General features: G+C 37.3%; 1 protein-coding gene across 1 annotated transcript; it reads right to left on the bottom strand.

Annotated features, from left to right (window-relative positions):
- Positions 1–409: 409 nt before the first annotated feature.
- On the bottom strand, positions 410–25,501 carry LOC128737027 (retinol dehydrogenase 12-like). Its single transcript, XM_053831571.1, has 5 exons — positions 24,418–25,501; positions 1,553–1,658; positions 1,324–1,484; positions 864–1,268; positions 410–810 (listed from the first exon to the last, which is right to left on the bottom strand). The coding sequence occupies exons 1-5, from the start codon at positions 24,504–24,506 to the stop codon at positions 591–593; spliced, it is 981 nt and encodes a 326-aa protein (XP_053687546.1). The 5' UTR covers positions 24,507–25,501; the 3' UTR covers positions 410–590.
- Between the last annotated feature and the right edge of the window lie 1,689 nt (positions 25,502–27,190).

Genomic DNA, 27,190 nt, shown 5'->3' with positions numbered 1-27,190 from the left:
TTACTTAAAATTTGACTTTAAAACCGAAATCGAATTGGTTTTAACTCAGACTTGAAACAAACATCGAAATTGTATTTAGAATAGCAGACGAATTTAGACTTGGTAATGGGTGAAATTAAACTTGAAATTGACCTTAAATTAGGCTTGAAATTATAACTGGAAATTGGACCTGAAGCTGAACTATTTCCACGAAATTAATTTACTTATCGCAAAAATAGTGATTAAATTAAAAACTGCGGACTTCTTGGTCACAGGAACTATTTTGTTTTACATTAAATTTTTAAGAGAAGATGGGGTCCGCACCCCAATGTGCCCCAGCCTGGGCACGCCACTGATCGGAGGTACCGTTAATTGCGCAATCAATTACTCCACAATTGACAGTAGGAATATTATATCATGAAGACTGTTTTATTCATGAACTTTAATTTACTTAACGCTAGTAAACACAATCAATCTTTGCATCTGCAATCATTCCCAGCACAGCGGGAGCCCCTTTGCATGCGATTGACTTGAATTAGGTTTTTGTAATCTGCCGTAAGCAAATTGCCTTAGAATCATAGGATAACGGTGCTCCTATAGTGCATCATTGTTTATCGATGATTCAGTCCGGTCATTTTTTCGCTAATTTTCCAAAGCCACTCAGCCATCATTTCATCCTTCGCGTGTGGGTCCAGATCCTTAAGCTCACAATCGCTGTAGTACTTTCCCGTGTGGCCCGCAATCGACGGTTCCATGGCGCAATATAATGATGTCTGAGCTCCAGATTTGGACGACTTGAAGAATACCCAGAGAATTGGTTTTGATACAATCCTAAAAATTTGCAATTTTGTAGAAGATTTAATATTCTGAAACTACACACTTACATCAGGCACCGATTGAGATTCCGTGTCAGCTCCGTACTAGTCCTTCCCGGCTGCAAACAGTACGTATTCACACCCGTTCCTCGTAGCTTTCGAGCCAGATGCCTTGAGAACAGAACGTTGCACAGTTTGCTCTGCATGTACGCATCCCACTCCCGGTAATCTTTCTCCGCGTTAATATCATCCTTGTTAATTCGTCCCCAGCGATGAGCGAGACTGGAAACGGTCACTACCCTACTGGGTGCTGTCTTTTTCAACAGCTCCAGCAGCAGATTGGTTAGGTAAAAGTGTCCCAAATGGTTGGTACCGAAGTGCAACTCGAACCCCTCCTTGGTGTAGCCCTTCGGGCATGCCATCACCCCTGCGTTGTTGATCAGTACGTGCAGCCTTCGCTCCATGCTCAGAAAACTGTGAAATACAGTTCATTAGTTCAAAACCTTCAGGAAAAGATGAGTTAACATACGTTTGAACGAACTTCCTGATCGATTCGAGCGAAGCCAGATCCAGTTCAAGACCGAAAACATTCTGACTGCCGGATTTATCCAGAATCTCCTGGCGGGCTTTCTCCATGCGGTTTACATCCCGGCAGCCCATGTACACGCGGGCACCCCGTTTGGCGCATTCCTAAAATTATAATTGATGATTGTTTACTGGAACCACTGAAACTACCAGCTAGTAATGACGAATCTTACGATGGCAGTTTCCTTTCCGATTCCTGAATTTGCACCGGTAATGATGACAACCTTTGCATCTAGTCGTATGTCTTTGTTCTTGAATTGACCACCTTGGAAGTATTTCCTGTTGGAATGAGATGAAAATATAAATAATAGTCAATAAAAAATGTAATAATTTATTAAATCACTGATCAGTTGGATAGTACGAAGTCTAACATTAAATTTATTTCAAGTAGATTGTAAACCCGATTGACCTAGCTTCCGGTTTTAGTCTGGCGCAGATTGCGTCAGCCGTCCTAAAGTTTCTAGTCTAGTAATAGCATCGCAGTTGTCTTCCTAATAAATCACGCCCCTCGTTTCGGTGTTCGCTTGACACCGTCGACGGTCGAATGACACCTCTCCTAGGATAAGGGTTTTGTGCGACTCGAAGGGCTTCGAGAGTGCCCCTGAAATGCGCACGACAACACATTGTAATCGATCCGATTGTAGCTTTGATCAATCGTTTCCGGTTATCCGGAAATCCGTACTCGTGCCTAATATGCCATAACGCATCTCGAATCGATTCGAGGCTATGGAATTCTACCTTGCAGTCGATAAATGGCCGACGTTCTGCCAAACCGAACCACGAACTTAAAATTGAACTTGAATTTGATTTTCAAATTTGACTTAAATCTGGAGTAGTTTGGATTGGTTTGGTAAAGCTTACTTGGAATTAGATATGAAATTGGTCTTAAGAGAGAATTTGAAGATTTTATTTGTAACTGGACTTAAAATTTTACTTATAATTCGAATTGAACTAGATTTGGAATTCTTGGGGCTTGGGCTTTGAATTGGACTTAAAATTAAAGTTGAAATTGCACATAAAACTGGATTTGAATTTATGCTCGAATGCTTAAAATTTGAATTTATATTGGACGTAAATAGGACTTTGAAATTAGAATTTAAATTGAAATTCATATTTTGCTAGAATTTGGACTTGATATCAGAGTTTAAATTTGACTTTGATTGGAATTGAATTAGACTTGAAATTGAAATTCAAATCAGACATGCAATTTGACTTAAAATTGAACTCGACATTTTAGACATTGAATTAGACTTGAATTTGGAGCTGGACAGGAAATTTGATCCGAAGTTTTACTTAAAATTATGATAGACATATTTCGTCTTTCTCCCTCACACGATTAACCTCTTCTTTGTTCCTTTTTTCCCTTTCTAGTTTCGTTCTCCGTCTTTTCTACTTGTTGTCCTGTTTTTTCCTTCTATTCTGTATTGTTTTCTTGGTTTTTGCTCTTACTTTTCTTCTTACGTTTTCTCTCATTTTTCTTTCTTCATTGTTTCGTTTTTCTTCGTTTCCTGTCTCATTTTTTCTAATTTTCAGTCTGGTTTTTTCCCTTGTTTTTTACTCATTTTTGGTAATAATCCGTCTGCATTTTCTTTTCCCTTTTTCATCTTTTCGTTTAAAGTCTCCGGTTTTTTCTAACTCCACCCAACAAACATTTTTGTTTAAGATGAAGGTCGTCAGAGGCCAGCTGCTTTTTTACTGATTTCAGTACTTGTTTCCACTATCGTTTTGTTTATGCTAAGTTGCTAGTAGTAGGTAATAATCTGTTATGAACAATTATGAAACGTAGAATCGCGTATCTATTTTTGCTGTTGAACTAGATCCGACAGTAATTCTATCACATAAAATGTTGTTTACGGTGAATTTTATTATCAGAGAATTTTGTAAGTATATTTTCGACACTTTACGACCGTTAATTTGATAGCGAAAATTATTGGCTAATTTCACGCTCAACGTAAATATGGCATCACTTCCGTTTTCTTGGTAACGTATCAACAACGACGGTCGCGGATTCGGAATTGCAATCGAAACGAAGTAATTTTTTTCATTTCAATTCAAGTGAACAGTTTGGACAAAATCATTATAATATCTTACCAAATAACTGTTCGGGTGGTAAATTATAGTTTTCTGTGTTTCAAGTTAAGTTTCGCGAGTGCACTATGGGCCAGAAATTAAAATTTCGGGACAAAAATATTTACGGTTAAACAGCGTGTCTCAGCTCAATGTGGTCTTCGGCAACTTTTTGAATAAAAAATTGGTGCATATTTTGAAGGGGTCGTCCAATATTTAAGCGTTATTTAAACAACAATTTAAGTAATAACTTTTTGAGAACTCTTTTTTTCACCTTTTTGGTTTCAAAATATTAAAGATAAACCAATTTCAAGTAACTTTTGTGAAGATATGAAACTTCTACATTTTACCCATTTTCAGCAATAGACCTTTGTTTATAATCGACCCCTCAAATCACATTTCTTCTTGTAACATGTTTATTTCAACAGACAGCTTAATGTGATGTTCTAGACAATATTTTGCACATAAAAGAGGAATATTTTTGCTGAAGACTGTTTTGCTTTATATGCATTAATTAATAAGATATAACTGATTTTAGGTTAAACACCGTCTGATGAAAAATCCGAATATCTTAGCCATCTGCAAGTATCTGCAATTAGTTTGCATACCAATTTGTAGGGAATTATTAAAGCTATCTGCCCAAATGTGTATTTCAGAGAATACCTGGGAATACCACGGCTGGGAATACCTGGGAATAGTGCGGATTTTTTTTCATACATTTTATAACTTAGTAAATATGCGTCCTAGCGTCAAACAGTCTTCACAGAAAATATGTATTTCAACATACTGAATAACTTTGTAAAACATTTGAAAGCATCAAAATAATCGTGTGCAAAGTTATTGAGTGTAATTGATGTTTAAGTGCTCTTTTTTAACACATCGTTATATTTCGTAACCGGTAAGAGATAGATGGTTACTTTGTTCAGCAAAGTCGCTTATTTTAGTATTTTCTGCAACTTTTGGAGAAAAAAACTTTTTTAAATTTTTTTTTAAGAAAACAAAAGTTTGTATCACCTTAATAGGTGAATTCATGGTCACCCTAATAGTGGAGGAAGATGTGCTATATTTTATTATTTTACTTCTCCGAAGACACCATCCTTGAAAAAATACTTATTTTTCATCAAAAGGTTTTTGGCCTAAAAACAGTTATATCTTATTAATTAATGCAGAAAAAGCAAAATAGTCTTCAGCAAAAATATTCATCTTTTATGTGCAAAATGTTGTCTAAAACATCACATTGAGCTGTCTGTTGAAATAAACGTGTTACAAGAAGAAATGTGATTTGAGGGGTCGTTTATAAACAAAGGTTTATTGCTGAAAATGGGTAAAAGGTAGGAGTTTGATATCTTCAGAAAAAATACTTGAAATTGGTTTATCTTTAATATTTTGAAACCAAAAAGGTGAAAAAAAATTTATTCAAAAAGTTATAACTTAAATTGTTGTTAAAGTAACACGCAAATATTGGACGACCCCTTCAAAAGATGCATCATTTTTTCATTCAAAAAGCTGCCGAAGACTACATTGAGCTGAGACACGCCGTTTAACCTCAAATATATTTGTCCCGAAATTTCAATTTCTGGCCCATAGTGGAGTGATGTGATGAATGGAACGGCCGAAAAAAATTAAAGAAAAATCGACGGCGAAAAAGTGAAAATATAGTGATGAATTTTAATTGGGCAGAAATCTCAGTATTTAGTGTAAGTTATGCCCCAAAAAGTAATAGAACCTATAGAATGCAATGCTTAGTGCTTCGAGTTGCAAGATCTGATTACGGCTAGCAGGTTAGTTGAACTGATTTTATTTTTTTGTGATGGTTTCCCGAGTCTAATTGAGCATGTTGATACACTGAAGAAGGGAAAGGAAGGGTGATATTCGGTGCCATATTGACTGCCATAAATGGACTCTGACGACCTTGTCCTTAAGAGTAGCTTATTCCACTATTGTATAGCTAAAAGCAATGGTCACTGCGCTTGATAAGCTACCAAACATCGAGGGTGCTCCTCGTTATTAATTTTCGCCTGCTCCGTTTTTCCTCTTTTAGATGACTTGTTATTTTTTCTTTTCAGTCACGTTTATTCTGCTGTTTGGCTGGTAAACGGCTGAATAATGCGTACCGTCGGTGCCTTGCGCACGTGTAGGCATAACATCGACCCTACAGTGGTTCATACCCTCTTACTCAGCAACTCCTATTCCTACCACCTCATGGTACCAGCCGGGATACGAGCGACCTTGGTGGAGATCCAAACCCCGGTGAAAGCCAAGGTCGTATGCCGACAGGAAAGGAAGACTCTTTCGAGCTTCGTTGGCCCTTCGGCGAAACAGGGGGTAGGTGTAGCAGGCTTTGCAAGCCGTCACCACAAAAAATTCGAAAGCACGGAACGAATAACAAGGAAATTCTTACTGGAACAATCGGAATATACCCACACGACGAAAAAGGACTATGGATTGGAAACTCGGGACGTGGAACTGCCGATCTCTCCTTCCAAGGGAGCACTCGACTGCTCTTCGACGCATTGAAGAGCCGCAAGATCGACGTCGTAGCGCTGCAGGAGGTGTGCTGTAAGAGCTCAACGGTAGGTACGTTCAGAGATGGACATATCATCTACCAGAGCTGCGGCAACACACACGAGCTGGGTACAGCTTTCATAGTGATGGGCGAGATGCGGACACAGGTGATTGGGTGGTGGCCAATCAATCCTCGAATGTGCAGGTTGAGAATCAAAGGCCGATTCTTCAATATAAGTATCATCAACGTGCATAACCCTCACCTCAGAAGTACCGATGACGGCAAGGATGAATTCTACGCGCAGTTGGAGAGTGAATTCGACCGCTGCGCAAAACATGATATCAAGATCGGCATCGGGGATTTCAATACTCAGGTCGGCCAGGAGGAGGAATACAAATTGGTGATTGGAAGATTCAGCGCACACCAGCAGATTAATGAAGTGGGCCTAAGACTTATCGGCTTTGCCGCCTGCAAGAATGTGGCCGTTCGTAGTACCTTTTTCCAGCACAGAATCCATCACAAGTATACCTGGAGGTCACCAAATTAGACAGAATCACATATCGACCACGTTTTGAGAGCTCCATCGGGCATGTGGCCCGGAATCAGCGGAAAGATTGGTTTGACGATGAATGTAGGAGGGTTATGAATGAGGGGAACGCTGCACGGGCGGCCAAGATGCGCAGTGCCACACGTCAGAACGTGGAAAGACACAAACAGAAGAAGATACAGCGAAACCGAATCTTTCGGGAGAAAATGCGCTACCTGGAACAGCAGTAATATGCAGAGTTGAAGCGGCTGCATCATTCTCAGGAAACGCAAAAGTTCTACCAGAAACTGAACAGAAGCCGCAAAGGCTTTGTACCGGGAGCCGAAATGTGTCGGGATAAAACTGGCAGTATTCTGCCAACAAACGGGAAAGAGCCGCCCCAACGATATGCGAAGTTAAGGAGGCCATCATGCAGCTAAAGAACAATAAGTCTGCTGGGAAAGATGGCATCCGAGCAGAGCTTATTAAAATGGGACCAGAAAAGCTGGCCGTTTTTATGCACCGGCTAATTGTTAGAATTTTTTGTTGCTGTTTATTGTTTATATCAACAGACATATAGTTGTCCTATTGATAATTTGGTCTAACTAGTACGTAAAATATATAACAAGTTCCTGCGAATAGTCCTACGATTTAGGTAAAAGTCGACAGGCGACTGAGGGCGAACTGAATGAATTTACGTTGTATTTTCTCTAGCCGATCAACATCGTTGAGATAATAGGGATTCCAGACCGCCGAACAATATTCCAGCGTCGAACGGACAAGCGCGTAGTACAAATTCTTTAAGCAATGTATATCGGTGAAGCTTTTCGCAGTTCTCAATGAGAACTTCTCATTATTAGGCCAAGACTGCGGGATGCTTTAGCAACGATATAGCTGATGTGCTGCTTGTAAGTCAGCTGTGAGTCGAGATGCTTGATGCAGGACTCTCTTTTAATCAGTTCACCGCCTAGATGATAGTTAAAATGATTGGCCATTTTTACCTGGAGAACGACACAACTGAACACTTGCTGATGTTGAGCACCATCCTATTTTCGTTACACCACCTAGAAAAGTTCTCCAGTTGCTGTTGCAGAAACATGGCGTCCTCTACTTTTTGACCTTGTTGTAGATCTTAAGATCATCAGCAAAAGAAAGCCTGGGTCCTCGTAACGAAAAGTTTACATCGTTGAAGTATAGTAGGAAGATAAGCGGACCTAGATGACTGCCTTGTGGAATACCGGACATAGTAATCCAGTCGCTGGAAAATGATTCTCCGATTTTAACAGCCACATGCCGATCAGCCAAATAGAACTTCAGCCAGAGCAGTAGGGTGCCGCCAAGTCCCATTCTGTCAAGTTTGGCAATTGCAATTTCATGATTTATCTTATCAAAAGCAGCAGAAAGGTCGGTGTAAATTGCGTCCGTTTGGAAACGCCTCCACATGGTATCCGGGCTGTGAATACAGAGTTCCCATGCATCATTTGTTCGTTGACTTCAAAGCCGCATATGATACCATCGACCGGAAAGAGCTATGGAAAATCATGGGCGAGAACAGCTTCCCCAGGAAGCTCATCAAACTGATTGAATCTACAATGGATGGAACACAATGCTGTCTTCGGATTTCGGGTGGATTGTCAAGTTCATTCGAATCATGCTGTACAGCTAGGGCAGTAGTATATTGATCGACGGCGATGAGTTTGAGGTAGTCGACGAATTTGTCTACCTTGGCTCACTGGTAACGGGGGACAATGATACCAACCTTGAGATTCGAAGACGTATTATCAAGACAACTACCCTGCAAAGATGGTGTTCGTCTCCAATCCGGTAGGAACAAGACGACCAGGAGCGCAGCGAGCAAGATACTTAGACCAGGTGGAGCGATATCTGGCGGAGATCTGGAGTACTCGGTGTCCGAGGAATTGGAGAGCGGTAGCCCTCAACCGAATTACATGGAGAAACTTTGTTCAATAGGATTTGTCTTAGGACGGAAAGACACCTAAGTAAGTAAGTAAGTCATTCTGCTTTTTAGTTTCCTTTTTTCCTTTGTTCTCTGGTTTTCCTTTTTTATCTTTCATTTTTTGTCTTTTTCTCTACAGTTTTGCCTTTTACTTTGGCTCGTTTTGACTGTCTTTTTCTGTTACATTTTCTCATCCCATTCCCATTGTTATCTCATCTTTCTCCTTTTATATTCGTTTTTCCCCTTTGCCTCATTTACTCTATCGCTTTTTTTCTTTCATTCTTTTTTTCACGTTTGATATTTCTTGTTTTCTGTGTCGTTTTCCCTTTCTTGTCTCGTTTTCCCTCTTTTTCTTCCCACCGTTTGTCACATTTTTTTCTTTTCTGTCCCGTCTTTTTTGTCTCATTTGCCCTCCCTTTCTCTCTTGTTTTTCCTTTTTTTCTGCCAACTGTTTCTTCTTTTCCTGTCCCTTTTATTGCCCTTTTCCTTGTGTTTATCTCTTTTCTTTTCTGTTTCTCGTCTGTTTTCTTCCATTTCAGGCCCGTTTCTCTTTTGTTCTTTTTTGTTCCATTTTATCTTTTTTTCTATCCAGTTTTCCTCGTTTTCTATCTCGTTTTCCTCGTATTCTTTATCGTTTGTCCTTCTTTTCTTTCACTTTTCAGTTTTTCTTTATACTTTGCCTCGTTTATCCGTTTTTTTTTGTCTTTTTACGTCCCGTTTTCTCTTCCATTGTGTCAATTGTTTTCATTTTTCACGCTAGTTTGTCTTCTGTTTCTTTCACTCTTTTTTTCCTTTTTGCTATCCCACTTGTCAAGTTTTTGTCACGTTTTCCCCTGTCTTCTTCTCTGTAGGAACAGCAAAAGACTAAATTAACTTACATTTTCACAAGAAATTGTTAACTCGCACCGCCTACTGTTTGGTTCATGTAACATGAACTTTTAAATTAGCAAAATATATTCAGAAAAACTTAATTTTACGGCCCCAGAAACAACAAAATGTGTTGCCATGAAAATTATGTAAGTTTCCGACTCTTATATGAAGTTTTCCACCGTCACTCAACTTAAAATCTAGAATGAATATAAATTGGTTTTAAATTGGACCTGAATCGCGGACATCGGTAATTGCTTCGGCGCATTCCAAGGTTAGTTAACTCACCATGGGCGCATTCATTCTCGATGACACGAATCTATCCGTTTTCTTATGATGATTCTACAGCCTGCTGCACAGAATTTGTATCCGGTCTGAATGCACGATCATTCTGTGGTAGACAGATTACCAGTTTCTGCGTCCACATGTGTGTTAAATAACCTAGTTTTCGAAAATTAGTGTTTCGTTTTGGAAGAGCCCCGACCAAATATATCTTGCGTGGACACATTCTATATCCGGTGTTTGTCAGCGCCACACCACGATGAAATAAACTGGCTCTCATCCGTCAATAGAAGGAAAGTACTCCAGTCTTGCTCATCATCATTTTAAACCCATCAACTTGCTGTTTTTGAATTACAATCACAGATACGGAAACAATCGTGACAATGTCAGTTCTAGCGGAAAGCGTGAAATTACTATTTTTCCCACTGCAATCACAACTCTCTATGCACATGCACATGCATGAATGGCTTACTTTGATATTCGCAAAATCAAGTCCGGTGAATGTTCACCCTCTAGAGACCACATCGCTACTTTGTTTACAGATAAATACTTTTCATTTCGTTATAAACCCTCTTAATAGTGAAAACGTCAAAACACCGGTTCTAAATGGGCATTTTTCCGGTAGGCACACTAGCAATCGTTCATTGGTCTCTGCCGGAATACAAAACGTGGGCAGCAGGTCGATTTTACCAGAGCACTATATAATTAAATACGCAAGGGAAGCCGACTGGCATTGTTTTGCATTTTCCATTACATGCAAAAATAAACAGGCGAGCACAAATCTATAGCAGCTAGAGTGGTGCTGCGATACACGCCTCAAACCGAACGAGATCTTTATCTAATTCGATCAGTCAGTAATTGCATTAATTATCCCAGCGCCCTGCAGTAGGGCCAGTTCTTTCCAACAATCTGTGAACTACAAAATAGGGCTTGATCAAACTAAAAACAAACGACCTACAAATTTAAATCGAAATCTCATTTCCAGCTTGGCGCTCATCTTATCAATCGCTCTTCATCTAGTGCAGCTTAAAATTCGCAATACCGCGTGCTGTGCACACCTGCGATCCCTATTGTACCTACGTAAAGTTTATCAACGCACACCAATTTGCTTCCGCACAAGTGGCAACTCACTTGTAGTGGCAGTAAGGGTAGTGATGAACTCCGTCAACTTTATGTTGGGAAAATGTTGGCAATGCCAACCCCGATGTCCGCTATTTTACAGATGGAACTTGTTTACCGACCGAGGCGAAATTGACGGCAGCATGTAGTTAGGCACCTACGTATGGCGGTTATTGCCTTTGCGTGATTTTAAGCTGTTGCTAGTATGTTCAGAATTATGTAGCTACACGCTGCTCGAACAATTACATCCGGTTGGGCACGCTTTTGCTTTCCCGTTCAACCGCGTGCAGGAAGGACCGAAAGCTGGTAAATGTCCTGCAGCTTGAAATAAAATTCAGTTTTTCGTTATAGGTATTGTTCGGAAGAATTATTGATTGTATTGATGAAGTCTTAATTCTAGCAACTTCGAAGTTTTGAAATTAAAGTGACCATTTGAAATGTCAAAAAACTACTTCTGACATAAGTTTGGACAGGCTTCGTATTATTTTTCGTCAAAAGTTGATACATTTTGTAGTGGTTTCTAAATAATTTATTTGGCTGCCGATTTGTTGTGTTAGTCTTAGGATACTTTCCTCAGCCTAACTTAAGCATTGACTTATGCCGCTTTAACGCAATTGCGACGTTGAAACGGTCCCTGTTGTGGCGAAGCTGGTCGGTCGACTAACAATTCTGGAGTACCACAGGGAAGCAGCTAGAGACCAATACTATTCTCAATCTTTTTCAATGATATCTGCTTCAGATACCACAGATGCCTGTAAGCCTCAAGAGGTGGTCCGACGAGTAGGCATCGAAACAAGAGGCTCGATTTTCAGCTAACGTAGCAAACTTATTGGCTACACAGATGACCTTGATATTAAAGCCAGAAACTTTGCAACGATGGATGCCATCTACGCTAGACTGGAACCGTAGGCCAGGTGGATTGGGCTAAAAATAAATGCGTCGAAGACCGAATACATGAATGGCAGAGGCTATTCTGCCAGTCTGCCTTTGGCAGACGCTAATCGTTGACGACGACGCACCAGATGTGGTAGATGAGCTCGTAGATCGTTAGTGACCGCGAACAACAACATAAGTAAGGAGAACCAGTGGCGTATTCATGCGAAAAATTGAGCCTACTTTGCCTTTCGCAAAATGCTACGATTAAGAGGCAAAACCCGCCGTATGTAGCTGACAATATAGAAAACCCATATTAGAACGGTTGTTTTTATGGATTTGAAGACACTTCTATATCGTCTGGAAAATCGGCGACGAGTAACCCAAGATCCAGTTTAATGGAGATGGCAGCTTGAAACACCATGATCCATCCCGGTTGTATGCTGCTGACCATGTACCAGCCCCGTAAATTTTTCTGTGTTCTAAACAGCCAGCTGAGAAATTTCAAACTTGTAAGTGTTAAACAAATTTTCTTCCGGAGGTCCCTATTGCCTGCAATCATTGCAGAGTCGTTGAAACTAATGTACCAGTGCTCTATTAGCAGCTAAGTTTTTCTCCGAATTTCTGCTACAAATCCGTATCTGATCACTGTCATGCTGATTACTCCCTTACCCAAGGAAGCTGAAATTTGCAAGACGCGGCAAATGTGTTTTGCGGCACTAGCTAGTGTGCCTCAGAGTGACCATCTGCACTCTGTTTATTCATCTTTCCTTTACAAATTCCTCAACTTAATCTCTTAATTCCATCAAAAACCAATATCAACAATGAATCTTTTCTAGCCCAATGCTATGCAGAGAAACACACATCCTTTTCTTCCCTCTACTCTCTACTCCCTACTCACTGCTCACTGCTCTCTGCTCTCTGCCCTCTGCTCTCTGCCCTCTACTCTCTACACTCTATTCTCTACTCTCTACTCTCTACTCTCTACTCTCTACTCTCTACTCTCTACTCTCTACTCTCTACTCTTTACTCTCTACTCTCTACTCTCTACTCTCTACTCCTTACTCTCTACTCTCTGCTCTCTGTTCTCTGCTCTCTGCTCTCTGCTCTCTACTCTCTACTCTTTACTCTCTACTCTCTACTCTCTACTATCTACTCTCTACTCCCTACTCTCTACTCTCTGCTCTCTGCTCTCTGCTCTCCGCTCTCTGCTCTCTGCTCACTGACCTCTGCTCTCTGCTCACTGCTCTCTACTCTCTACTCTCTACTTTCTACTTTCTACTCTCTGCTCTCCGCGCTCCGCTCTCTGTTACCTGCTCACTGCTCACTGCTCTCTGTTCTCTGCTCGCTGCTCTCTGCTCTCTACTCTCTACTATCTACTCTCTATTCTCTATTCTCTAATCTGTTGTAAAACTTATGTGCCTATTCGGGAAAATTAAGGCCGTTGTTGTAAATTATACGTAAACACTAATGCCCTGAAGGCATTAGTTTCGCATTTGGACATTTAAAAAAATGCATAACTGAATCGCATTTACATTTTTTGCATCAAATTAAAAGTATTTTATTGAGTTTGAAGTTCGCATCGCACCGGCATAAAAATTTCAGGAGTTTCTGATAGGTGTACGGCATACCCACAAGAAATAAAACCCGAATTAATCCACCTAGCGGCGTGACCTAGCCTTTCTACTGCCACAATAATCATTATTTAATTTCTCAAGAACTTAATTGTAGATGTATAGATGTTATCTTAGACTATATTTTTAAATATCCGTTCCGTATTCCTCACAATCCTTATTTGCCAGTAAAATTCACAACGTATTGTGTAGAATAATTATATTTTCTTTCCTTGGGTGCGTAAATACATGTAAGCGTCATTTATGTTACTTGATGAACACCTTATTTAGTTTTATAATATTTATAGAAAAATAATGTAAACACAAAAGATAATTTTTACAGACTTGAATGAATATGTATAGAAAATTAGAAATTAACCCTCTAACGGGTCTACAGACTGCCTTAACTTACGGGCTTCAGAGCCACATACGAAACTTGTTTTGAATTGACAATATGAAGTATTTGTTCATAGCAGATTTTTTGATATTTTGATATTAATACCATGCATTCAAAAGTTAGCATCTTTGAAAAACAAGAGTTCAGAAAAATTATTATTATATTTCGCTTTTGAAGAAAAAGGATATCTACAACAAAATGATTGATCTCAAAATTTTACTATTGGTCTGCTTGGCTTCAATTTTGCAATATATCTGAATTAGAAAAAAATTACTGAAAAGAGCATTAGATATGAAAACGAGAAATGGAACTATTTCTTAGCTAGCACTCCTTCAGATAATTATTTTTGCATGAAAATCAAAACTTAAGCTTCTTTTGAATGTACTTTCATGAAAAGATAGTCATTAGCTTGATCGCATCGTTTTTACAATGTTAGAGGGTTAGGAAAACAAGATGAGGTCAAAAAATAGTGCCAAGGCTGCGCCATAAACATGCTTGAGAATGGGAAATACGATCCATATGATCCCCAGTGCTTGTCTTTTTTATTTTTTTTTATTAAAACATCTGTCCTTTAAAATATCACTAACGAAAACAAATCTTACAAAATTTCTACCGTGCAACGTTTACTTCCTATTTTTCATATAACATTTCTCTAGTATCTATTGATTGAAAAGAGCATCTATTGATGCGCAGAATTTGTTTGGAATTTGTACAAATTTATTTGGAAAAATCAACTCACTAGTATTTTTAATTCTATACACCACTATACCTACATGCTTAAATAAACTGCTTTTCTTTGCTTTTTGCTTTTCTTGTACAATTGTGAGTAACAGCAAGTGAAGAAAATGACAATTGAACTCTGAAATTAAAGAAAAGAAAAAACTTTTCGATTGAATCCCACTATTTAATATTTATTTGCAACAGATACGTAGTTCGCCTACGACGTGCAGGCTTCATCAGTGTCTTATTTGAAAGCGTATACGTATCTGTCGCGAATAAATATTAAATAGTGCAATTTAGTCGGTAAAAGTTTTTTCTTTTTTTTAATTTCAGAGTTCGTATTCCACTAAGAGGCTTCAAAAACTTCAGACAATTGACATGTTTCTCACTTTTCTTGAATTTCATTGCAAATTTTAAAATTGCAAATTGTCATCACACATACATACATACATACATACATACATACATACATACATACATACATACATACATACATACATACATACATACATACATACATACATACATACATACATACATACATACATACATACATACATACATACATACATCACACACATCTTATACATTGAATACAATCAACATTTAATTGATATGTTTTGATTTCACACGTTTTAACGGTTTAATATACGCCGCTTAAGTGTTAAAGTTTGAATAACTTTTGAATGAAGCGTCCGATTTTAAATACCTCGGTTTCGTTTGATAGATCTCAGCAGTAATTTTCAAATAATCATGAAATGTGTGATGTTTTTCATTAAATTAATGCTTATATGTTACATAAATATGTTTTAAATACTATTTTTTCACATTTCTTTATGTAACTTTCAAACTACAAGTCCAATCGTCATGAAATTTGAAAGTTAAGGGTTTGCAAGGCTCCTCTTTCATATGCAATCAATTTTGTTCAAATCGGTTAAGAGACCTATGAGATAATGAAGTCCCATATTTTTCGTATTTTTAAACATAACTTTTGAACTAAAAGTCCGATCAGTATGAAATTCAATAGCGACCAATGGGACACCTAGACCTTTCATTTGACACTAAGAACATTAAAATCGGCCCAGCCATCTCCGAGAAAAGTGAGTGAGATTAAAAGCGTCACATACACACACACACACACACACAGAAAATGCTCAGTTTTCGAAACTGAGTCGAATGGTATATAACACTCGGCCCGCAGGACCTTCTTTCCATTTCCGGTTTTCCAAGTGATTTCTATACCTTTATACTATATATTTATATAGTAGAAAGGCAAAAAGGTGAAGCCTAGGTACTACATTCCGTTTTTCGAAACTTGCCTTCTGTTTTTTTTGACAGTCTGCGGGGCTAGTGCTACGATCCTGTTGAATCCACACCCAGCTGAGAATCGAACATAAGACGACTGGCTTGTTGAACCGGCGACTTACTTCGAGGCACTAGCGTGCCCAGACATAAATTAAAGGTGACGCACCCGATTGTTCAGAAGAATGTTTTGGTCTTGGAAAAATGGAGTAATCGTGGGATGGCAAATCTATAACTATACCAGCCGATAAGGTTAAAAACCCTGAACTTTCCGGTGCCATTGGATCAAAAATCAAAGTTGAAATTGAACTAAAAATAGGACTAATCTCAAGTTTTTAGTCTGGACCTTGAAATGCGGTCATACATATATATTAATATTTTTTGAAACGATGGTTCTACAATTGATGAAGGGACGGTAGGGGAACGAAATGAATTTTTTTTTGGAGAAGGAGGGGAAGAGCGGAAAGGAAGGGGGGGGGGGGGGTATTGGTAGCTAAGCTTAACAAGTAGTCATTTTGACTCCTACCTTTTGTCCAATGCTGGGAGGTGCATGATTCGAACCAAGCTATAATCTGAGATTAAAACCGGATTCGAACCCACAACACCCGCCAGGGCATGTGATTCGCTGGTACTTGTACCTTTGAACCATAGAGGCACTGGACAAAAGAAGACTGCAAAATCCACTTATCAAGAAAACGACGCGTTTGGATCTGGGAGCTTGGATAGGAGCTCGACATTTGTTGTCTTTTTCTCTCACACGTTTTATTTCTTTTCTGCTCTAGTTTTTCTCTCTTCTGATTTCGTTTTTCCGCTTTATGTTTTGTTTTTTTTTCTCAATTTATGTGCCGTTTTCTTGATTTTTGATTCTTTTTTCTCGTTTTTCAAATACAACTACAACGGTACAACTTCCTGTTTCATTGTCCCATTTTGTTTTGTTTCCTATGTCACTTTTTCTTATGTTTGGTCCTGTTTTTCATCCGCTTGGTCCTGTTTTATTATTTTCATTCCCATTTTACGTCTTTTCTTTTCCTTTTATTTCTCACTTCCAGTTTTCGTCTTTTTCTAACTCTTTTTTCCTCCTTTCCTTCTTATTTTCCGTCTTCGTCTGTTCTGTTTTCCTCTTTTTGATGGCCCGTATCTCCATATTTTATGTGACGTTTATTGGTTCTATTTTTATCCTTTCCTGGTTATTGGTTCTCTTTTTATCCTTTCCTCTCCGGTTTTCATTTTTTATCTCCCATATTTTCATTTTTTCCTCTACTGTTTTGCCTTTTTCTTTAGTTCGTTTTTCCTGCTTTTCTTTTCTTCTTTCTCGTCTCTGTCCCATTTTCTGTCCCATATTTCTTCCTTTATATCCTTTTTGATCTCTTTTTTCAGTTTTCCTCGTTTCCGCTATCGATTTTTTTTGTTAGATTATAGTCACTTTAACAGGTTGAGTCATTCGTGACTTCTGTGGGGTTGAAATTTGAACCCGGGTCCTCGACGTGAGAGGCGTAAATGCTGACCACTACACCGGGATTGACACCCTCTATCGATTTCTTTATCTCATTATTCTTCTTTTCGCTTTAGATTTCCCTTTGTTTTTTGTTCCTTTTCTTGTTTTGTTTTTTCTCTTTTTCCCTCTTTTTCTCCCTCGTTCTTCTTTTCGGACAGAAAGCCCGCTGCTTCCTCTTTCTCAGTTCCTGTTCTTTTCTCTTTTTTGTTCCGTTATTCACCCTTTTCTTGGTCTCTGTTCTGTTTTTAATTTTTCTTCGTTTTGAGACCAAGTTCCTTCATTTCCTGTCTCATAATTTTATTGATTTTCCGTCATTTTCACTTTTTGGCTCTTTTTTCGTTTTCGTCTGTTTTTTTCTTCCTCTTGTTATGTCCTGCTTTTCCTCTTTTTCTGTCGCGTTTTGTTTTACTTTTTCGTTTTATCTTTTTTGTCTTCCGTTTGCATTTTTTCTCTCCATTTTTTTCTTTTTTGCCCTGTTTTTTCTCTGGTTTTACATTTTCATGCTGCTGTATTTTCTCCTTTTCAAGCCCATTTCTTCTTTTTTGTACCGTTTTTACTCCTTTGCTGTCCATTTTGTCCTTATTTTCCTTGTTTTCATTATGGTTTTTCCTCCTTTTCTATTATTTTTCTTTTTTTCTCTTCCGTTCTTCATTTTTTCCGATCCAGTCTAGTCGTTTTTTGCTCATTTTCGCTCTTTTTCTTTCCCATTTTCTTTTTCACCATTTTTTATATCCCGTTTTTCCTCACATTTTGTCAGGTTTCTTCTTTTGTTTTTCTTTATGTCATGCCGGCTATTTTTCTTTTTCTCTCTCACGTTTGTCCAATTTTTATCTCGATTTCCTTCGTGCGCTTTTCCGTTTTTGCTTCTTCCGTCTAATTTGGGGAATTTTCCACCATCACTTAAAATTGAACTTAAAAATGGAAATGAATTGGATTTGAAATTAGATTTGAAATTGGACTTGAAATTAGACTTCAAAACGGATTTGATATCGGTGTTGGAATTGGGCATGGCATTAGAATTGAATTTGAACTTGGAATTAAGCTTAAATTATACTTGAAACTAAATTTGAAATTTAATTTATAACAGGACAGGAAATGGGACTTGAAGCTGGAACTATTCTTATGCAATTAATTTACTTATCGCAAAAATAGTGCACGATTGAATTAAATGCGTCTGTAGGGTTACAGAAACTGTTTTGTTTTGCATTGAATTGTACAGAGAAGGTGAGGCACGTGCCCCAGCCTTGGCACGCTAGTGCTTTGACTAGTTTTTTTGACTGCCAGAACGGCACTAGGCCCAAAATGCCACTGCAACAGTGGCCAAGCTAAAGATAGTTGTTTAAATAAAATAAATAAGGCCATTGCAAATCATTTTCAAAGTTTTTGTCACCTTCCTCTTGCAAATTGGCTTGAAAAATCGGTGAGCAAAAAAAAAAAAATTTGTAGGATACGAGTTAAATTTTTTTTATAAAATCAATTGTTTGTATGCTCTACAGCTTGAAAAACTCAAAAATTGAGAGTACGAGTTGAGATAACGCTTCTAGCACGAAATAGAAATAAAAGTTCAAATAGTGAAATTTCCGAAACTCGGCCAAAAAAATTTTCTTTCGTTTTTGTCTTTTTGTTCGTAGATTTTTGCATGAAAAATAATAACGTATTTATTAAAAGCAAGAATAAACTTGGTTTTCACGTTTAAACTTTAAGTAAAAATGCCTAAAATCCATTTTTTTGCTCGATTAAAAAATTCTCTTTGTTTTTTTTTACCGCACCACTCGCCACCCCCTTAGTGGCCCAACACCGGAGGGCCAAAAACTTTTTTATATATTTGTAATGGCCTAAGGGTCATTCCACGCCAAGTGTCCGAGTCACTTGTAATCGACTTCCTCGGATTTCCACCAAATCCGGCCAAATTGTTCATTTTGGGCCAAAAAACAAAAATTCCAAGTTTGGTGCCGATTGGACATCCCCTCGATTTATGGGAACCCCCCTTTTGTAAGAAAAAGTCTCATTTTCGTCAAATCCGCTTATTTTCTTTGGCTTATATATCCGAAAGTAATCAGTTTAGAAAGAAACTCTTCATTTCCAAGGGAAATTATCTGAGGAATTCGAAAAAGATATTAGTTTTTACCGGCAATGTTGCCAAGTATTTTTATTTTCGATTTTAAAACTAAATTTGCATTTTCCTCTCAATGAGTACAATTTGATCTCAAAAATTTCAACACCATTGTATTCCTCAGACTTTTCTACATAAGAATCACTCATAATCACGAGGTGTTCTTTGCTGATCTCGAGATATAGCGTTTTGAAATAAACAATTCCCGATTTTTCAAGTAAAATCATAAGCAAAATAAAACTTCTTAGTAATAAGACCATTGCAAATCATTTTTAAATTTTTTGTCACCTTGGAAATTGGTTAGAAAAATCGAGGGGCAAAAAAATAATTTATTGATATACGTCAAATTTTCTTTATAAAATCAATTGCCGGTGGGCTCTGCATCCTAGAGAACTCGAAAAATGAGTGTACGAGTGGAGTAAACACTTCTAACACGAATCAGAAATAGAAATTCGAACAATGGAATTACTGAAAATCGGCAGACAAAATTTTCTATCATTTTTGTCTTTTTGTAGGATTTTGCATGAACAATAATAACGTGTATGTGAAAAGAAAGAATTGATATGGTTTTCACGTTTAAACTTAAAAATGCTTAAAACGCATTTTTTTTGCTCGATTAAAAAAATCTCTTTGTTTTTTTTTCGACCCCCCAACCCCCCTTCAGTGACCAAACACCGGAAGGACAAAAATTTTATAAAATATTTCAAAAGGCCTAACCAAAAAAAGGAAAATTAATCTGGTTTAATCTAAAGGCACATTGAACTGTACAGTGGCCCCAGTCAGAACAAAACTAATAAAATTGGTAAAGTAGCATGGAACTTACATATTTGGTATATAACTGTGAACCAAATTGACTACTAAAACTTAAAGTTTTCAAATGTTTAAAAAAATCAATAATTAAGGTGTTTCTAAAATAATTTTCTACGAAAAGTTTTATAACTACTTGAACCATTATTTTTATTTTGTGTTTTTTTGCATTGGGATAGTTAGGATTAGTAGTAATGGCCTTTTAACACTCAGCAATCATTGAGCCACATTTATAAATAAATTTTGAATTTTAAAAATAGCACTTTCTCCAGCCAATGACCATGTTCTAAAATTTGAATATCAAAGTGTCACGTCTGCTCTGCTGACCTGGTATTAACCTTTAGCTGCTAAATGCTCAAAGATTTACATTAAAAATATCTATAATAGTATTACTAGAAGTACTTACAAAGCGGAATTACCTAAAAACACACGGTTCTATAAAATTCAATATTTTTAGTCTTTGCGCAAATCTGCGCAAAATGCGGATATGATTTTTGGAAAGTAGACTGAATTCTACATAAAATATGAAAAAATGACGGATACCTTCCGTTTCCAAAAAAAGATGCTCAACTTTGAAAATGCGAAGTCACATGTGTGTTACTATTTTGAGATTTGAAGTAAATATATTTTAGAGTGTATTTGCTTTTCGTCAATCTGCAAAATAAGGTGCTAATACCACAGAGAACAGACATCCATTCAGGAACAAATTTTTCGCGAATTCTTGGATAAAATTTCAAATTAAAATCACCTAATATGCTAGCGACACCACCACTATAGTTTCCCAACTAAATGATTCTTTTGATTTGCACAATGACAACCTTTGGCTCTTCTGGCGCTAGTATATATGGACTATATGCGTTATGCTAGCGCCAGAAGCTAGCTGTTGTGAGTTTAGTGTAGAATTTTATGCGCCTTTAGCGACACCATCACTACAGTTTCCCAACTAATTTGACATAAGTTTTATCAAAGGTCGAATTTTTCTGTCTCAGACGTCGAAGACTAGTATTATTTTGATAAATATCAATGTTTTTAGTGCCACTCAACTTAAATCAGTGAAATTATATCCTTTTTCTAAACACTGTTTTTTTTAAATCCACCTAATAGTGTGATTTAAAATTTTCACATAACAATTAGTTACAATCTGCACTTCTGTAGTTAATCGCTAATATTTTCGATCTGCATGTACCACATCTTATGTAAATTGACTTTTTACAGCTTTACAATCGAAATAATTCATTTTCCGGAAGGAAATACGGGAAAACCTAAGATTATTCGTGGCTGTTCGAAGTTTGAATCACTCCTCAAAACGTGATTCAAACTTCGAACACTTTAATTTATCTAATATCTTTGAAGTAATGCATGAAATATTGTGTTTCAACAATGCTTTAGTAAATACATACCTTGCATTTATCTAATAATCGCGAAATGGGAAAGTAAACGTTCTAAAACTGGTCAAATAATGCAAACGAAATAAACAGCTACTTTTATACGAAACGCTAAGAGAAAGCGTTAAAATCCACCAAGTTAAAATCTGAGTTCTCACTTTTTTCCAGCGCCTGCCGATTTCTTATATGAAATCCTACAGTTCACTATCATACCTTACCGGATAGAGGACATTCTAACGAACACGGTGGTGTATAACAAGCATAATATATTATCAAATTAGCGATACTAACGAGAAGTTTGAGACTGTTCTAAGTTTGAATCAGAACGGTATTTAGTCTGTCTACTTTCATAAAAAAATAATACTTCATGAAAAACTTCAACTCCATTTTGGGTGTTTTGTCCCAGTATTTCCCACTGTGCGCTGTTGTGGAAGCACATAAACAGTATATAATACAACTAAAGTTTGTTTTTGAGCGTCTTAGCAGAATACGAAAGATGAGTGAACGAAAAGTCAAACCTATTTGCACAATAAATTTCCACTATTAGTTTTAATTCAACAGATACGCTTTTCACTTTCTAATTGAAGGCTTCATAAATGTCTGTTTTCGAACTGTTTCGAAGCTTCGAGTTTTCTTTTTCGGATACCTCAGATAATTTCCCTTAAAATGTATAAAAGAGTTTCTGAGTTTCTGAACAGATTACTTTCGGAGATAAAGGCAAAAGAAAATAAGCGGATTTGACTAAAATGAGGCTTTTTCTTATAAAAGCGGGGCTCTTATAAATCGAGGGGACGTCCAATCGGCACCAAACTTGGAATTTTTGTTTTTGGCCCAAAATGAACAATCTGGCTGAATTTGGTAGAAATCCGAGGAGGTCGATTACAAGTTTGTACTTTTTCTCGGTCACTTGAGGTGGTCTATAAATTTTTCGATCTGCATTCTGATCGAAGTAAATGAAACGTTTTGTAGCGCACAATTTCTATACGAATACTACCATGCTATATCAATATCCGGACACTTAAGCAGGTCATATTTTTAATATACTCCGTAAACAATAATTACGCAACATTCTAATAATTGCTTTGTACTATAATCAAATATAAAGCTTAAATTTGCAATAACACATCAATTTTACAATAAAAGCTCAATAAAATATATTAAAATAAGAAAAATAAACTTGTCGTGTTCATAAATCCGGACACCTCACAGCTCAGTGAACTGTAAACTCCGGACACTTTTGAATCGTTTTCAGGATAGGTAAAATTTTCTCATATTTTGTCTAAGAAATGTATGCCTATAAGTAAACAACTTATCACTTGTTACATGTAGTATTAAATAATCATTTCTCTGCACACTTTTTTACTTTTAATTGCACTTTTGTGTTATTAACGGTACGTTTCTAGTCAAGTGCGACACTGACTCACTTACCTAACCAGAGAATGAAAGTGATCAAGTAATTCAACATTAAATGCCTTAAAATATTTTGGATTTCCAAATATTTTGCCGATTTCATGGATCGAGGCTCCTTCTTGTACCAAACTTCTGCCTGGTCCAACGTGTCCTTTCGCATTTTCTAAGAAAAACATTAGGCAGCCACCATCAATAGTCAAACATGTCCGGATTTAAAAATTGGTTTTGAATCCGGACGGCGTAATTATTTACAAAAATACACTTTATTCCAACACATTAATGAATGACACCGTCTCATTTGATTAAAATTTACCTTCTTTGTCGATGCTAAGTTAAAAAAAATTGGTTTCTTTGAATAATTAGTTCCCAAAACTTTAAATCGCGAAAGCACTACTTTTTAGTAATCTAAAAAACTCGCAGAAAAAAACACTGTTTGACACCAACGTTACGTTTGGATTTATTTAAGTTATTTCGCTCAGCCTACTTAATCACCGATTATGTTTAAACGATCTTAGATATATTTGCAAAGTAAACCACATAGCTACACCTCATAAATTGGATATATTATTACTTAATAAGGATAAATTAGTGAAGGTGTCCGGATATTGGTACCGTCCGGATTTTGATGCAGCATGGTACTTTGACCTAAGCCGTAAGTTCAAAAGTTTTCCAAATCCTAACCAACATGACTGGTATATACTGCTTGAATTATCCTTTTTACCTTCGAAACAATATTACTTTTTGAGAAATCAATACAAGTAAGAAGTGTATTGAAAAATAATGCTAAACATTTAAAAATAAAAATAAAACAGAAAAGGTGGAGAATAATTCGATAAATTGATACACTTCTTATTGCAATAAAAACTTATAAGCTGTCAAATATTGATTCTACCAATATTTTAAATATATCGCAGCTTGCTGTTTTGAAAGCATACCTACCGCAGATGAGTAAATAAAGGCTCAAACACTGCAATTGTATTTCTTATATCCCAAATCCACAAAGCTAAAAATAATAATTAACATGAGCAACAGAACAGCTGATCGTTTGTGTACTTTGTGGCATCTGATTGACCTTGCCGGTCATCGGCCACCTCTTCCTAGTAGCATCGAATGTTTGCGATTTGCCGCGTGCCAAATCAAGCAGAAACCTTGGCAGGTGTGCAAAGAATGGGTTTGAAACATATGGTATTGACCGTGACCAACCGACGTTGGCATAAATAATAAAAATAACGGACATTTGCTGCAGCTATTTATTACCTATGGGGTACTTATTGTTCAATCAACTAGTACGTATTCGTTGCACAAATAATTTCAGTGTAAAAATGTAAATTTTGTAAAATATTTTTCTCAAATTTTGTCACGTGCTCTCGTAGGTTGTAAAAATCTACTAATTAGAGATTTACTTCAAGTTGATTTTTTCTCTAGGAAATTGTTCGGCACAGGTAAACCCTTCACTCGTGCACTATTTTGCTGCGTTGGCAGCATCAACCGTTTTAAATTGTATTGTTTAACCGCTCGCTCATGATACACTCAACCTTGCCGCACTAGTCTAGTACAGGTAGTAGGTAGACTAAGGGTAAGTACATAATGCAATCTTACCTTACAAAGTACACGAGCGCGAAACTGACTATTCCGGCGGCCAGGCAAATGCTGACGACCATAAACGTGTCATCGGTTTTGTGAGCCATTGTATCCCGTAACGTGCGGTAGTCGTGGTTCGTTTTCCACGGGCAGCTGCGTCATCCGGTGCCTTCCTGGCAAAGTTTGAATTCTCCTCGATTGATTATTATCTCCTTTGTGGGTTTAAATATGCACTGATTTTTCCTTCAAGATGCCTTACACCCGACACAATCGGGGCCATCAGTAGCTCTTTCAGAGAGCGACTGAAAGCGACATAGTTGCAATCGAATAACGTGCAATGAATTGGACAGAATTTAAATTCCACCAATTGTCAGTTCAAGGGAGCTATTATGGCAAAATTTTACGAGCCAGTTTGCATACGTGTTACCAATTATTTAACACTTTGGGCACCAACCAACAATTGGGAACAAAACGTGATCACTAATTTGACAAGATAATCGCACTTATTAAATTTATATTTAGTGAATCAGATCACATTGGATCGACCTACACGCACAGACACAATCTCAGGCAAAAACAAAATCTTCTCAGATCAATCATTGTAACAATATCTTCAAAATCACTCATCCACTAATTAGGGCACATTGTTTAATCTCGGAACTACATACAGCTCAGCTCGCAAAAAAATATAGAACATACGCACAGCGTAAGTCTCTCGAACTTAGTTGTTCGATCCAGCCTTAGCTCGGCCAACCTCAATGTCAGTAATTTGCGATTTCAAATCCAATCACGTACCGGCTTGTTCCGAACCTAATATGCACCACCATGCACCTAGAGACTGTCTATAACGGCGGTAATATAGTAATTATATAGTCCCTAGCGAAGTGGTGGCCTCCTACCGGACAGGTAACCTCCGGGGCCGAACGCGAACGCGAAAAAAAATCCAGCAATATTCGATTTTTGAACTCCCAATCGATAATGGAATACCGTTTCCGCTTTGAGCACGAGCGCATCCGTGTAAGGATAATTAAAACTAATTAAAACTGCCAAATGTTTTTTGGTTAGCCTGCCCGAACGTTTTACGATTTCCGCCAACTAAACAGATCGACTGCGATCGAACGAATGAGCAGCAGCAGCAGCATTGGGTGCACTGGAAAGAGAGAACCCGCCTGTGCGCGAGGGCTCTAGCTTTGCGCGTGTACTAATAAATATGAAAATACTAACATGCCGAAGGTGCTAAAGTAGTGGAAAAGCCTCGCACGCGCAATTAGGTAGGTAGGTAGGTTAAAAAGTTTTTGTAGGTGATCAGTTGAGTTACACAGGAACAGCGCAAGTTTTTATGTGAGACTTCCCTTCAGCTGCAAAACACTAAAAAAATGTTAAAAAGGGCACGTAGAATTTAACCAACAATTCTTTATTCGACAGACGCATTAATTTGTTTACAGCCGTTTGTAATTTTCACAAGCAGAAACTGTAAAAAAAGTAAAACGCAGATGCTTTCGGCAGTTTGCTGTCGGTTGATAACTAATTAATAATTATTCATTTGATATTGTATACTGTGTTATCATTGCCGTATAAAGTCATCATTGATAAATAAGAATAAAAGCAATGGTCCAAGATTACTTCCATGAGGAACACTACAGAGGTTGACAAAACTATATGTTTAAGGTAGACGGAAATGCTATTTTCGTCAATAAAATGGCGAGAAACTATCTCTTCACCATTTTAACAGTCTTATTATTCCGTTTTTGCACGTCCCGAACACCAATACAGCTTCCTGTCTGTGTCGAACGTTCTGCTTCGGGCTGGGATGCACTTGGGCATGCGCCCCACCTTCTCTGTAAAATTTGTTGCAAAGCCAAATGATTTCTGTAACACAGAAGTCCGCAGTTTTTGCTTTAATCGGTCACTATTTTTTGCGACAAGTAAATTAATTGCGTAAAAGTAGTTCCGGTTTCTCGTTCAATTTCAAGAACACTTTTAAATTTAAATTTCAATTTTAATTGCATGCCAATAGAAACAGATAGAAAAAGAATAGATGAAAGAAAAAACGTGAGAGAAAAAAAAAATTGGCATGAAAAAAAGAAAATCGAAAGAAAAAACTTCACAGAATGGGAAGGAAAGCGAGACATAAAAAGAAAAAAGAGGAAAAGTGCTAAATGGAAAAGAAAAAGTAGGAAAACCATGCAAAAAAACTTGGACTTTACAGCAAAAGATGAAGTACGAAAGTGAAAAGAAGAAAATAAGAGCATAGAAGGGTTAAGCATAAAAATCAACATCATCATCATCATCATCAGAAACGTGAAAGAAAATGAAGTTAAACTGGATAGAAAAGAACGGAATAAACGAAAACCGCGATAGAAAAATTGTAAAAAGCGAAAAAAGACGGTAAGTGGAACCGAAAATGTAGAATACGACACAAGAACAAAGGAAAAGTGGGCCTGAAGAGGTAGATAAACGGAAGATAGAAGACAAAAAACAGATGGAACAGAGGAGATTCAGGACTCCGAGTAAGAACGAAAAGCGGGACACGCAACGAAGAGCAAAGGAACGGAGAAAAAAATGTAAAACGGAGAGGAAAAACTAAAGAAAAGAAGAAAAAACGCTAAAAAAAACCGAAGCAAACAAGTAAGAAAATGAAGACAAACTGAACAGAAAAAGATAAAGACGAAGCAGGAAGCCACAAAAAAGGGCATGAAAACGAGGTAAAACAGAAGGAAACAGACGAAAAACAGAACAGAGGAAAATCAAAACAAAGGGAAAGGGCGAAAAAATTGGCATAAAATGAAAA

Source organism: Sabethes cyaneus, chromosome 2 (genome assembly GCF_943734655.1).
Source record: "Sabethes cyaneus chromosome 2, idSabCyanKW18_F2, whole genome shotgun sequence".
NCBI classification, from domain to species: domain Eukaryota; kingdom Metazoa; phylum Arthropoda; class Insecta; order Diptera; family Culicidae; genus Sabethes; species Sabethes cyaneus.
Note: the sequence above shows the minus strand (reverse complement) of the source record. Positions and strands in the feature narration are given on the sequence as shown.